Here is a 15,456-nt window from a genome sequence, read left to right as displayed (position 1 = left end):
GAAGTAGATGTAGACATAATGGGAAAATGACTCCCTTAGATTCTAGTTTTTCATGTTGAAAGCCTGGACAAATTTTACTCCATCATATCAGTGTTACCCAGACCTCACTTTCAGAATATCTGAACCTTCAGTGGCTTTCAATTACCTACAGAATATGGTTTGGCATATAGCTCTTCTGTGATTTGGTTCTGACCTACTGCCTATACAGACTTTTGTCCTGCCTGCATATGCCCCTCCACCTACTCCAAAACCTCCTGATAGGACTACTATCTGCTCCCTAGAAACATCATGCTCTCTCACGCTTCTCTACTTAGCCACGTGATGATTCCTCTGACCCATGTGGTTATCCCACTTATTTCCACCTGGTAGAGTCCTACACATGGGTCAAGACCGAGGTCAAAACTTCATCTTCTCTGTGACCTTATCTTCACTCCTACATAGGATCACTTTTCCTTTTTGTTTGCATCTCTGGAAACTTTGTGCTTTTCTCTATAATAAACTTATTATATCATGATGCAATTAGTTGGGCTACTGTCTGTCTACTCCACCAAAATGTAAATTCCTTGAGGACAGGCACAGGGTCAATATTTGTTTTTGTCCTAGTTTTTGGTATATACTCTGTGATCAATGCACATATATGAACGAATGAATAAATGAATGACCTGCCTTTTTACTAAGGGCTGCATCATGCAGTGGCTATTTATATACTATAGCCACACTGAGGAACCTCACTAAACAATCATCTGGTGTTCTCGTGATCAAAAGAATGGAGATGACACAAGTCTCCACTGATAAAACATAGTTAATTATTTTTTATTTGTGACAAGAAAAAATTGTTATTTTATTTCCTTTTCATTCCAAAATTATTACCAGTGGTAAAAGTCAATGAAACAAATGGGTGCATCTTGTCTTTAGGAACTTGATCAATGTAGTGTTTCACAGGTGAGTATTTCAAGGCATGATTAAGAGTAAATTATAAGTGGTCAAGGCACATTGGGTTGTATAATTCTTAAACTGATTATACAGCACCTAACATTATACACTAACAATAGGTTTAGTATGCTCTGATAACAATGTTCATTGATACTTTTCCTTCTAGGAAACTGAGATCATGAAAGAAATCATGCAAAATGGACCAGTACAGGGTAAGCTTGAGTGAAATGTAGTTGGTTCTTATTTATTTCTTTAATTAACAATATTACCTTTTAATTCATGCAAAAGGAGCTTAATAAAAGAAAATTTTTACTTTTAGAGTGTTCATAAAGGTTCAACAGTTCTAAGATCAGAGCAGTTATAGGGTATATGTTTACCTAATACCTTCATTCTCTGCCATTTTATTTTAAGAAGATAGATTCATAAATTGAATTCCTAAATATTAGTGACACATTTGATGAAAGTCTGCTAAGTCTTTCCAAAAGTGATCATGGGCCAAACAGACAGTCAAACATGAAATGCTAAGTGGTGGAGTTCATTTAATTATTCAGTCATATTTAAGAATCATACATAGTATTAGAAATTTCCTCACCTTCATTTTAAAGGGATTAGGTAATGGACTGGAAAAAAAAATTGAGCTTTAGCAGTAGAAAAAATCTAAATATTTTCCCTTTCCATAAACTCAAAATACATTAAATAAGCCAGTGTGATTTTTGTGTTTTATAAAATGCCTTCTATTTTCAATTTGTAAATGTTTTATGGATAGTAAATTAACAGTAAAAAAATAATATACCGACTTTACATTAACTTTGATTTTTAAGATATTATCTCTGATATGTAGTTCCTTTGCTTACCCATTGAATTTTATTTTGCACCACTGCAATGTATGAAGTAGATAAGTTTATAGAGTATATTTCCTGTACTAAACATTGCCTTGAAGAGCATAGAACAAACCCAACGAGGCCTAAAGTGGAAATTCAGGTTGTGAACATGTGAAAGGCCCAAAATATATTATCAGTGTAGTGGAATGAACCAAATAAATTTAAATTAACCAAAATTAAATTTAAAACATTTGATATATACCAAAGGAATTATTGGCCAGCATCTGCTTTTGCTTTTCTGAATGCTGACCTAATTAGTACTGGTTCAATATCTAGCAGGAGCCACAGATTTTGAATTTGTGGTGGAATAATTTTTGTTGATCATTATCGTCACTTAACATTTATCGAGAAACCAGAGCTTACACTAAACATGTCCTGAATTTAATTCTAAAAATCCTGGGACCTTAAACAAAACACGAGCAAATGAAGAGAATTTTTTTTCCTTATAGTTATGTAACTTTTAGTGGCTGTTAAAAGACTGTGGGTATCATATGTGATTTGCGTGCATGCTTCGATAAGTTAAGTTCCTGTGACAGATTTAAAGGAGCACAGGCATTGGAAGTCAAGGCTGAATTCAAAATTCCACCTTTGACATTTTCTACTTAAATGACTCTGGGCAAGTTATTTAAGCTCTCTGAATCTTCAAGTCCATTGTAGTACTTTTTCAAGTTTCTGTCTTCTCTTTTAATCAGTCAAGACATTTGGATCATAATTCTATAAAGTTGACAGCCCCGGAGGTTTGTTTTATCGTCAAGTACTTAAATGTTCATGAATTTCCCATAATGAATCATAAATAATCAAAAGTAAGAATCACAGTAAGAATCTACGATAAACATTTTACAATAGTAAAGTTGAAATCCAAATTACTCAACACATGTGTCAGGAACGTACCTCCCGCCAACCTGAGCCAGGAGCAGGAGATAAAGCTGCAGTCAAGGTGGGCTCCCTCATGCCCTCAGCCTCGTCATAATGCTGCATAGTAAGTTTGCTGCAGTTTTCCAAAAGTAAAATTGCACTTCAGTAACTTATGTAGTTATATCTTTAGGGGTTCATCAAGTCTGTTTTGGTGTCAGAAACTGAAGCAAGGGGGCACCTGGGTGGCTCAGTTGTTAAGCATCTGCCTTGGCTCAGGGTGTGATCCCAGGGTCCTGGGATCGAGCCCCACATCAGGCTCCTCTGCTATGAGCCTGCTTCTTCCTCTCCCACTCCCCCTGCTTGTGTTCCCTCTCTCGCTGGCTGTCTCTATCTCTGTCGAATAAATAAATAAATAAAATCTTTAAAAAAAAAAAAAAAACTAAAGCAAGGAGCCACCTTCAAGTTCGTTGTGATGGTCTCTCTCCCATGCTTCTTCAGTTGGTACTGTTTCTCAGCAGTGAAGCGTATATGTTACTCCTGGTGCTTAGGGAGAGTTGAGTAGCGCTGAAGGGGTCAATGTTTCTATAGAGGAGAAAAACCACTAGCACTGTCTTCACATTTATAAAAGTGCTGGTTGACTCATCTTGTTGTAGATGCAATCTGTTTCTCTGCACAGCATTGCCTGGGCTAACATACAGCATTTTCTCCTCTCTCAGTACAAAAGAATGTAAAACGCAATAGAAAGCTAGATAAATAACACAGTGTGCGTTCTTCTAAAATCTGTAGAATTAAAATAAGTTTAGGTGCTGAAAAGAGAACAAAATAAGATCTGCATAAAGTACAGTTATATAAATTCTGAAAGTCCAATGGGAAGGTATTTTATTTATTTTAGAGGGATGTATTTTTAAGGTAGATAAAGAAGACTTAACCTCTTTTGAGAATATTTAAACAGCATCAGAAAAGGCATGAAACAGCAAAGGAAATGGAAGATGGAACACTAAAAAGTTATATTTGCCTTTGGAGTAGAATTTTCATTTTAGGATCTATCAAATGCTTGTGACCTTAGTTTTTATTTTATTTAAAAAACATGTCAAAATAATATAGACAAGCATTGTGCACTTATTAAGGTACACCTACCTAGTCCCAACTAAAAATATTTTTAATTCATGTCTTCTAGAAGTTTAAAGTCTTCACCCCAAATTGTCCAAGCCCTTCAACAAAGCATCACACAATACAGAAAAGAAGTAACCTAGGTGAGGGAATGAAGGAGAACTTTATCAAGTAAAAGCTCTTACTTTCTAAAGAATACAATGGTGGCTTAGCTCTCCGGAGCGGGGAGGATGAAATCTTGTCAGAGTATTCTTTTGCCAAAGGTTTGCTTTTTATTCAAACTCACCAAGGAAAGATTTGTATTTACTTCCAAGGATTAAGGACAATTACTTTAAGCCCTGTTTGCTAGGTTCACCCTTCACTGCTAGCTTAATTGGAGTTTTAAGAGGCTCGTGGTGAAGACCAAGGTTAATGGAGAAATAGCAATCACTAGCCAAGTGGAGTGGGGCTGCTCTGCAAGGGTCTCCATTCCTGGTAACAGTGCCTCTGTCAATTAAGAATAGATGGTGTTTTAAAGGTATAATGTGTACTTAAGTCATATTCTAAACAGCTAAAAGCTGTTTTTATAAGAGAACAACAACAAAAGAATTGCAGCAATTAAATCAAGTAGAAAAGAAAAGTAGGCTGAATTGCAAAGTCCCTTCTTAGATTCTCCTTCTGGCAATTTAACCATTGATTGCTCTGTGAGAATTTCTAGAGATTTTTAAAGAGATTTGTTTAAAACTGTTTCATTCTGTTGGGTTTTGTTTTAGCCATAATGCAAGTCCATGAGGATTTCTTCCATTATAAGACAGGGATATATAGACATGTTACCAGAACAAATGAAGAGTCAAGCAAATATCGAAAGCTCCAGACACATGCCGTCAAACTCACTGGGTAAGGCAAATTCTTAAAAACCTTCACTTAATGCTTTTTGAAAATGAAACTGAACATACGTGTATAAAGTGCATACAGGTACCAGATTTCTCCTTGGTATAAGAGAGTTCCATACAAATTAAAAAGTATCCAAACTTTGTCACTATTAAGTCATTATTTTAAAGTCTGGTTAAAGGGTAACTCAACATTCTGGAAAAGATGATCATTTCCTGTCTCTCAGTTATGAGTTTGTTCTAAAAATCTATTTTAAGAAGAAGGGAAATATATTATTGGAATAAATTCTGCATATGGCATAAGCAGGGGAAGGGTACAAATCCAAAGCATATTAGGATTTGAGGAGAAGGTTTTAGATGGAATTACAAATGGTAGCGATTAGCAGGGAGAAAGGATAGGGTCACCTTTAATTCAGTACAAGATTATTTTTTGTATTTCTGTGAGCATTTTAGAAATTACACTTATCAAATTGTGAGTAAAATACATTCATCTCTACCAGGGCAAGAAATAGCTTCAAAATTGGGTTGCATTTCAAGAGTAAGTAGTTTCACAAATAGACTGTACTCAAAAGGACAGTAAGGTCATTTGAGACCACTTTCCTAGTGCCTTCTCCAGCTCATTCTGACTCTCCCCTGTCTTTGAGCTCTTTCTTGTAATGTCTCAGTCCAACCTCAACAAAATGCTATAGGAAATGTTTCTGGGTCTTTTTCTTTCACTTCCATCCAAAACCTCACTATTCTCACTTTGCCATCGTGGTAAATGACTTTGTTCCTGTTGAACACGTCCTTCCTCTCTAAATTTGATTGAGCCTGCACTTAAGCAACCTCAACTCCAACCAAATTGCTGCCTTCTTCTTACTAATCTTTGAAACATTCTGAGTCAGTTCTAAGGTATGTAAACATGTTATCTTCTGTGATGTCTCTGTAATCATCGTCCCATCTTTATTTTATTTATTTTACTTTTAATTTTTTAAAAAGATTTTATTTATTTGACAGAGAGTACAAGCTGGTGGGGGGGGGCTGAGGGAAAGGGAGAAGCAGACTCCTGGCTGAGCAGGGAGTCCAACACTGGGGCTCAACCAGGACCCAAGATCATGACCTGAGCCAAAGGCAGACACCCAATTGACTGAGCCACCCAGGTCCTCCTGTATCTATTGATTTCTTAACAAAATGAAGAAAGTTATCATTCTTATACTTCTCCCCACATCTCTTCCTCTCATACATTTTATATTTATTGGTAATATTATGATTTTTACATATTACAGGATTATAGAATTTACATTCTGCTCTGAAACTATAATATTAATAATTGTTTAAACTTCATTGTGTATTAATAGAGTCAGTGATAAGCAAATATTTTTATGATGGCTTTTCTGTCCTTGAGCTTAATTTTTATCAGTTATTTTGTTGAATAATTTTGTTGAATTATTTTCCAGCATGTCTTCTTTTTAAATTTATTATTATTTTTTTATTTATTTTTCTTTTATCAAGAAGGACTCTTAATGCCTGCAGTCCCTAATTTCTTACATGTTTGAGAAAGTGTTTGGTTTCCTTTAATTCAAGAATAATATTAGGTGTAAAAATCTGGGACTACAGTAACTTCAGAACTTTGGTGTCGTTGCTCCAGGGTTTCTGACATTGAGTTTTCCTGCAGAAAAATCTCTGATTTAACTGAAATTTGTGATTCTTGGGCCCATGCTCATCAAATCAACTCTGCCCCCTTAGTTCACAGCCCAGAGAATTTGGTGGGACTCAGAATATCTTGCAAGTGTCTTTGCTGTCATATGCTACTCTTTGCCTTTATTTTTGCTTCCCTTTGCTCCATCTTTCAACCATTGTCTCTGGTTTAGCCAGGACTTAGGCAGCCCAGTGGGCTTCCAGTGTAGTTTATTCTTTGGCTGACCTCCCTTGGGTGTAGTGGGAAGGGATTGATATAATCTCATTGCCGTGGCCTGCTCATGCCCTTGCTATAAAGATCTTGAGAGGTATTTCTGGACTGTCTTGCATCTTTTTAAGGGGAAAATGTATTTGTTAAGGTCTGGAGATGAAGGGGGAGAGCTGTGGTCAGGTTGTTTCTCAGCATTTACTTGTGTTTTGCTGCAGAACAAAATGTGTTTTTTTATGATTACTCAAAGTTGTTATTTGGGATTATGGTTGTTTGCTTGGTTCACTAAAGGTATAAAAAAGTACTGAAATTTTAAAATCTGTTTTGCTTTTTCATTCCTAATTGTTGAGTTATTTTTCAGGAAGGAAATAGGATACAAAACTAGAAATTCAGCTCTGCTTTAGCTCCATTTTCTTTCAGTTTGAAAATCATATTCCTTCTAAACCTCTCCTTCCTATATGTTTCAGTATTAATTTTTGTCTTTTCTAATAATGTTCTTGATGTGGAAAATTTTCCTACCACATACCTGATGATTGAAATGAGGTTTCTTCTTATTTAGAGAACTATGAAAATGCCAGCATTGAGGTGGAGACTTTCTTGATTTATTAGAACTGATCGTTCATCATCTCTACCACCTGTTTAGACATGTTGGTCATGTTTTCTTCACTGTACTCCTAAACTCTTTCATACTGGGGTTGAACAAGATATAAATGTGTTTATATTTAATTACACGGACACTCTTTGTGTATCTTCCATGTTCAATATGTCAGTTGCAGTAATGTGTTCACTTTTATAAACTCCTAGGAATTTGAGACCTTTATAAATTTACCTCACATGTGTGGCAATTAGCAAGCCTTATTTTGCTAGTAGGCAAATTACTTTTTGAGAATATGTTTATTTTTCAGAAATATTTTAGGTCATCTGGGCATTGTTAGGTGCCTTGGAGCAGTAGATTTTAATTCATTTCTCCATTAGTAATTCCTGATGGTAATTACTGCATTCAGAAAATTAATGCATCAGTGAATTAGAGAGTAATCAAATAGCCTGAGTAAGTTAATGTTCCTTATCAGAAAGCTTAATATTCTCCTATGAAGTACCTTACAAATTTATCACAACAAATTCTATTTGCTGCCCTTTCTGTAAAAGACAAAGCTATTAGATTTAACTTACTTGAACAAATGAATTTAAACTTCTATCAAGTGCCCAGCAGTGGGGAGTATAAGGAGGATTAACACATAGTCCTGCTCTCAAGGAGTTAGGGAATGAGGCAGACACATTGACAATTGACTGTAGCATAAGGTAATAAAAGCTATATATTTCTACGTGTATAAACACAGAATTGTGGTAGGTAGAGAAACACTTGTAATGACTTTCTTTGCTCCTAATAATCAATTTTACTTTACTCCTCTCTCTTCCCTTTCCAAAATGTTTGGAATATGGATACTATGTTGTAAAAGATTTAATTGAATAAAATTTAATTGAATAAAAAAATGCTGTCAACTTTGAGATAAGGCATTATTTATACACCAATAAAAAGAAGAAAATATTATCACTTAAACTAAGAAACTCCAGTGATTGTTAGATGTATTTCAATTTTAGAGATGTTAAAATGTGGGGGAAAGGTGTGTCTTGCTATATATATATATACATATATATATTCCATTTGAGATTGTTTTTTCATACTGCCTAATGTTCTCTGTATTATGGCTCTATTCCACATCTATATAACCATCACAGTATCTTATGTCTCTGTCCATCAAGGGTTCTGAGTTTTCCTTCAATCCCTAAGTCAGAAGTTGATAAAGTAATGTAGTTAATACATGTACTTTTATGTCTGATCTCAGGAATCACCACTACAACTCAAATTCTAAAAATATCTAGCAGATATAAATTTTAGAAAATGAAAGGCAATCATTAGGATAAACATTGATGTTTCCTTGTATTGTCATTCTGCTTGTGAGGCAGAATTTTGTTGAAGATAGTTTATATATCACCAAAAGAGATTGATAAAATAATTTGAGGACATATTTTTGCCATTGTTCAATAATGTCTTATGTGAGGGTTCATTTCCTCACTAAATATTTACTGAGTACCCAAAAGTGCTAGCAGTTGGTTTAGGTGTTAGGGATGTATCGGTAGACACAGTTCCTGATCCTCATTAAATTTATAGTCTATTAATTGACATATAGCTATTAGGTATATAAAATTGTGTTTTGGTGCTAAACATTGTGTGTGTGTGTGTGTGTGTGTGTGTGTGTGCGCGCGTGCGTGTGTGTGTGTGTGTGTGTGTGTCTGTCTGGAGTCAACAGTATCAACTTTTTTTTTTGAGTTCTCCTCATTTTCAACCACTTAGATGGACCTAGAGGGTATAACATTACGTGAAGTAAGTCAAGCAGAGAAAGAGAAATACCATATGATTTCATTCATATGTGGAATTTAGAAACAAAGCGAAGAATAAAAGAGAAAAGCAAACAAAAACCAAACTCTGAAATACAGAGAACAAACTAGTGATTACCAGAGGAAAGGTTGGTGGGGATGGGTGAAATAGATAAAAGGGATTAAGAATACACTTATGGTGATGAGCACTGAGTAATATATAGAACTGTTGAATCATTATACTGTATATCTGAAACTAACATAACACTGTTAATTATACTTTGATAAAAAAAAAGCATTATCAACTTTTTTACTTATAAATATTGCATAGTGACCCAGAGAGAAAGGAGACAAACCATTGTGAAATGGAAGCCAGAAGAAAAGCAAACATTAAAATAGTCCAAGAAGAATAGACTGAAGAAAAACAAAGGTGTTTTGCAAGTAGATTATCAATGATAATTTCAACTTTTTTAAAATCAAATTGAACACCCCAAAATATATTAAAAATGCTGTAAAGTGATTGAAATTGGGCATGTTTCCCATATGTAACTGTGAAGACATCTGGTTTGAGTGATTCACCAAAAAATCATGTCCAAAGTTTCTGTAAACTTTGATGCAAATTCATTATATGACTTAAATTGGGTACAAATAGAATGCTTCTAAATTTCTCTTTTCTATATATTCAACAAATATTTAAAAGAGAACTCGTTGTTCCTGGTACTGTGCTGAATAGTAGGCATGGTGAGACAAATAACACTGCTTGCCTTCACACTACAACCAGATATTAAACAAAACCCATAAAAATGTAAAGTTATGATAGATTTTACAAAGACATGGTAGAAAGTGGTAAGGGAGTTTAAAATGCTTGAAATAGACTTGAAGATCTGAGAAACGTCCCTGAGGCAGTAATGTCTGAGCTGAGATTTTTGGGTTGTGTAGGCACAGACTAAGGGGCAACTTGTATAAAGACCATATGGTCAGAAGGATACAAAACATTACATAAACACAAAGACAGTTGTGTTTGCTGACTCTCAGAAGACAGGGACTTGTAGCCCATTTTACAGAATGTAGTCAAGTATGTTAAGTATTTGGTTAAGGATTTTGAGCAATGGGAAGTCACTAAAGTGTTTTCAATAGGAATGTGGCATGATCTTACTTTGTATTTCTTTTAAAGATTGATTTTACTATAAAGAATGTGATACAAAAGACAAAGTGTAGTAAACCAAGTAAAAGATAACAGTCTGGACTTGATAAGCTGGTGGAGGAGTTGGAGAGACATGAATGGATCAAAAAATATTTAAGGAGAAAAGCTGGCAGATTGGATATGGTTTTGGAATAGAGCTTGGACAATGAGATAGGGAAGGAGTTATTATTGGGCCTGATGATTTTGAGATGTCTTTAAGACATAAATATGCAGATTGGCATCAGAGAAGACAGATATACTGAACTCAAGGTCATAGGAGAGATAAGGTTTGAAGATGGATGGGACTAAACAGAATAAGAAAAAAAAGAAAGATTGTGAGACCATACCATGGGAAAATCCAATATTTAATGACTGGCTAGAAAATGATGAGTCTACAAAGAAAGAAAAAGGAGGCCAGCAATTTTTTTGTTTGTTTGAAGATTTCTGATAAAGCTATAAGTCTATAAGAATGACAATCCAGAGTAAGTTAAGAGATTGGTTTTAGAGGGAGACTGAGTGGCAAATTTCTTGTATCAGGAGAGAAGACTAAGAGGACGAGGTTAGGTGAAACTTTTGTAGCATTTAAGGTAGGGGTAAATTGAGGAAAATTCCCATTAAATTGTGCTTTTTTTTTTTTTAAATCTCCAGACTGTAGAAGGTAAGGTTATCTATAAAGGAAAGAGGTGGCGAGATGCATTATCAGAAATTTGATGTGTACACAGTGATAGTTTGCAATGGTCATCTAGGTGTTAGGAGAAGCAGTTACCCAGAGGAACCTGAAGGGAATGCTACACATTGCTGATGGTACCCTTCAGCCCTCCGTGTGTGCTTTCTACAGCTGTAGTCAGCTGCTTGGGTGTTTGCAGCAAGAATGGGTACTTGAATTCATTCAAGATGGACAGTTTTCCAGATGGATACAATGAAGAGTCAGAAAAACAAGAGTTTTAGGGTATGAGCATTGACCTAAGCATCGCTACAGTGATAGAAAGCTTTATAAGACCAATGAAAAGAGAGACTTGATGGATTTGGAGAAAATAGAAAAATCATTAGATTAGAGATCATGATGATTTTAATTTCGGTGATTTTGTGATTCTCTAATTTATTTTTCTAATCTTTTAGATTTTTAATCATTATTTATGAGAAAAAAATATAATCATGTAATATTAAGGATGTAATATTTTACAGATTATGAATACAGTGACTAAAGACCATAATTTTTTTATGTTAGTGCCTAATTATGTTGTAATACTGATTGTCTATTTTGTGGTCATAAACCTTTGATATCTATCATATCTATCTATGTATCTATCCATCCACTGATCCATCCATCCAATCAAAGATACTTGTTGTCTAAGAAAGTATAAAAATATTTCAGTCAAGTTTCCAACATATTTTTCCATATTTTCTATACATATCATAAATAACAAGATTCCAGCAGCATTATTGTTATTATTTAGTGCCATTACAAATTATTTGACATAGCCTTAGTGTGACCACCACTTGTTTTTCCCTCATTGATCTTTTTTTTTCTTCTTCTTCCTTTCTGAATAACAACTAAATATTAAGCATGAATTTTCATCCTACATTATGTTTAACCCATGGCAAATTGATAAATTCTGAGCAGATGTTTTAATTAGAGGTTTTTAATGCATGGCAAAGTCTAAGACAGTTGAATGAACATTTCAACTATACTTACTTTGAAAATGCAAATAAATATGTGATAATTGGTACAGACCATACAAAAACATTTAATTTGGGTGTTAGGATCTCTTTGAACTGCAAAATGCTTAGTTCTTTCTTGTTTTTTGGAGGGTGTGTGTACTGGTTTGAGTAACAATAATGGTGCAACAAATACACTAAAAATACTTAATAGTTCAAATATGTTAATAGACTTGTATTTCTTCTTCACATAATAGTTCAAGATGGGTGATCTAGTTTTTGGGTGGCTCTCTTCCATATGGTTTCAAGGCCCAAGCTCTTGACACGCTGTTGTTCTGCCATCTCTTAGGGTCACATGTGATTTCAGTCAGCTCATGGAAAATGAAGAAGAGCATGAGGAGGGCTCCTTAAATTCACTTATGTAAAGTCTTGACTCAGTCATGACCCTTATCACTCCATTCACATTCTTTTTGGCGAGAGCTCATTCACATGGCTCCACCCAACTGCAAAGGTGGATGAAAAATGCAAGAGATTTGACAGGAACATTTTAATATCAGAACAAATAGAGTGATATTTTGGAGTAGAATTCCAAATTTTCATAAATCTTAAAGAAAAAAACAAAGACACAAATTTTGAGTTTGTGGAGGCTGATTTGGTCTCCATCTCCCAGACCCTCTTCGATTATGTGTTCTGGTTTTAGAAAATATTCATTGAAAAATTTTGAGAGTCTTTGCTTCACTAGATTGAATAAATTAATTAAAGTATTTGGTGCCAACTTTATCCATATTCACTGATGTAGTAGTGTTGTACAACCCTCATACTTAAAAATCTTTATGAGATGAGAATTATTATCCCATTTTACCAGAAATCAGAGACTGAGAATGTTTAAGAAACAACAACAACAACTTTTCAGGTCCTACTGGCTTCAATAAGAATATCCGACCAAAACTATAAGAAAAGTCCAGTGCCAAGATTCATTCGAAGGCTGTTTACCACATAGGCTTTCTAAAGCAATTGCTGTCTTTTCTCTTTTACTAAATATTTTCTTAGGGTAAAAATAGATGTATCCTTTTTCCTATCTAAAATTCGAATCTCACTTACTTTGACCACACGTCTTCCATCTGTACATAAAGACTTTTGCTTGATTTTTCAACAAGAAACTTTTTTAAAGTCCATAATGTGTGTCAAGTAATGTGATAGGCATTAGGAATCCAAATACCAGTAATTTACTACCCCTGGCCTCAAGTAAGTTGAGAGAGAGAAAGGGGTTGGGGGTGGAGAGGGAGAGAGGGAGAAAGAGGGATAGAGAGGGGGAATGGAGGAAGCAGGTGCTAACACACTATATCTTAAGAGTAAATATGGAAATAGGATAGGAATTTATACTGAGTAGTGAGGATGTCCATCATATAGAAAGGCTCATAATTCTCATTTCAGGGGCCAGAGAAGACTCCTGGGAAGAGGTGGCAAGTGGGAGTTACTAAAGGTATATGGGAAGAGAAGACCATGTTTCAGGAAAAGTGAGCAGCAAATGCATACTTTCCCAGTGAGAGAAAACATGACATATTTACGAAATTGGATGGAATTTAATATGGGTTGAGTGTAAAGTGAGGAGGAATCTAGTAAAAATAAGACTAAGAGGTAGCCAAGTCAGAGGGGCATTCTATTTCATCATAATTTTCTTACTTATCCCACAAAGCCTAGCCTGGCTCTGACAGCTTCACTCTGAGTTCGCTTCATATTCCTCCATTATCACTATATTAATTTACATGTCTTTTCAGCAACATTGTTTAGTTTATGGTAAAAGTTCCAGAAAGTGTCCAGGTGACATCTCTCCCCATATCCTGTGAAGTGCTGTTCCCAATAGAGACCAAGATAAGTCTTTCACATTTACAAGCAGTTCAGTTCAGCATCCTAGTGCTGAGTCATTCTACTTTGAGATGAGATATATCTAAGAGCAGCAACGTCACCAAAGAGAAGATATGGGATTTCAATGGGATTTCAAATAGGGTTTGAAAAGGAAAAGGAAGCTTTCTTTTCCTGATGCTTTATGGCAGAGCAGAGCTCTGGGAAATACATACATATACACACTTGGCTGGTTTTCAGATGTTTACACTCAAGCAATGGAGACAGCCCCGGAACCAACTGTGTAATGTAAGTGCATTGGTTCTGAAATGAATGGAAACACAGAGGAGGGAAACTCGCCCAAGAGTGTGCAGGTGCATTGGAAATAGCACAAGTGAGGAGTAAACTAGGAAATGACTCTAGAATAAAGGTAAATATATTAATTATTCCTTTGTATTTCCTCTTCTGTGAACTCTAATTTATCCTTGCCCTTTACTCATTTTTCTAATGGAGTCTTAATTTTTAAAATCTAGATGTTATGTGTGTGAGCTCATAATGCATTGAAAGAATTAATCCTTTTACATTATTGACTAAACTCTGGTTTATTGTTGGCTTTTAGAAATTTATTTTTAATGGTTTTGACCTGGACAATACTTAAAGTTTTATTCTACCTTTTTAAAGTTTTATTTTTAAATTAATTGAGTAAAAATGTACCTGGAAGATATTGGGGTAAATGACGTGTGGTGACCATTTAATTTTTTTCTCCTCCAAACTCTGAGCTAAAAGCATCAAGGCCATAAAATGAATAGCCCACTTCTTCCTTACTCTTTATAATGTATTCTATTGCTTATTAAATTCTTACATAAATTTATTAAGGTTTGATTCTGGGTCATCCTGTTCAAAATACTATCTATTATTCAACTCCTACCAATTTAATACCAGATGGTGTTTGCATTGCTTCATCGCTCTCATTTTTTCAATATTTATGTAGTTATTTTTCCTGTTTATTTTTCCCATTGAGATTTTAAAAAAAAACCAAAACCTCAGAGCAACTTAAATTAGAACTTGTTTTATTTATAAAGAAGACAGCATAGATTTTTTTTACTTTCTAAAGACTATTATTAAGAATACTGAATTTATTTTTCACTAGAGAACTGCTATTCTTCAAGGATTTTGTTTCTGGAATATTTTTTTTCTCTATACACTGAGATCTTTATATCGTTCTTAAAGGCAACTTTCAAAAATGGAGCTAACTGGCTAGCTAAGCTGTTATTTTATTTCACTTATATTACCAAGTTGAAGTATTTCAATAGTAAATAATATTAAAGACAAAAGAAATATTAAAATGATAATTTGATTAAACTGACTAAAAAATTAACTATTTTTCATAGTTAAAATATTTTGTCCATCTAGGATCTACAAAAGACCATGGATTTTTATATCAAGTAACCTAATGTAAAAGAAGAAGACATTGTGATATAGATTTTCCAGAGATTACACACTGGTTAGATTCAGAACCAATACTCAGTTCAAGCCACTTCAATACTAATCTTGTTTGATAAACCACTGGGACACAACACAGTGTTGAGTATGTGTGTAGAAGTCAGGCACATCTAAATCATATGGCTGCCATTTGTTTAGTTGTATTTAGCCTTTTGTAAGCTGAGGATAAAAGGGTGTTTGTGAGGGATAAATGAGATGCAGACACTCTATTTGTATGCTTGATATATGGAAGCGTTTAATAAATGCTTTGGATTATTACAATAAATATTATTATTGACTACTATTAGTTGATATCAAAAGTGGAAATCATTGAGGCTATATTTGTAATTAGATATATAGTAATGACTTTTTAAATATGCT

General features: G+C 34.5%; 1 protein-coding gene across 8 annotated transcripts in view; it reads left to right on the top strand.

The window, feature by feature from the left end:
• TINAG (tubulointerstitial nephritis antigen) overlaps nucleotides 1–15,456 on the top strand; it is an 83,378-nt gene that overhangs the window by 31,050 nt on the left and 36,872 nt on the right. For 5 of the 8 annotated variants that reach the window (XM_087857005.1, XM_087857004.1, XM_087857006.1 and 2 more), the window contains 2 exons: nucleotides 1,100–1,145; nucleotides 4,532–4,655. In XM_087857005.1, the coding sequence (XP_087713131.1) occupies nucleotides 1,100–1,145; nucleotides 4,532–4,655 (170 nt within the window). Of the gene's footprint in view, nucleotides 1–1,099; nucleotides 1,146–4,531; nucleotides 4,656–15,456 lie in introns of those variants that run through there. The other 3 variants (XR_015722259.1, XM_087857007.1, XM_087857008.1) reach the window with 2 other exon arrangements.

Source organism: Ursus americanus, chromosome 29 (genome assembly GCF_024610735.1).
Source record: "Ursus americanus isolate L20-20 chromosome 29, mUrsAme1.1.p, whole genome shotgun sequence".
NCBI classification, from domain to species: Eukaryota; Metazoa; Chordata; class Mammalia; order Carnivora; family Ursidae; genus Ursus; species Ursus americanus.
Note: the sequence above shows the minus strand (reverse complement) of the source record. Positions and strands in the feature narration are given on the sequence as shown.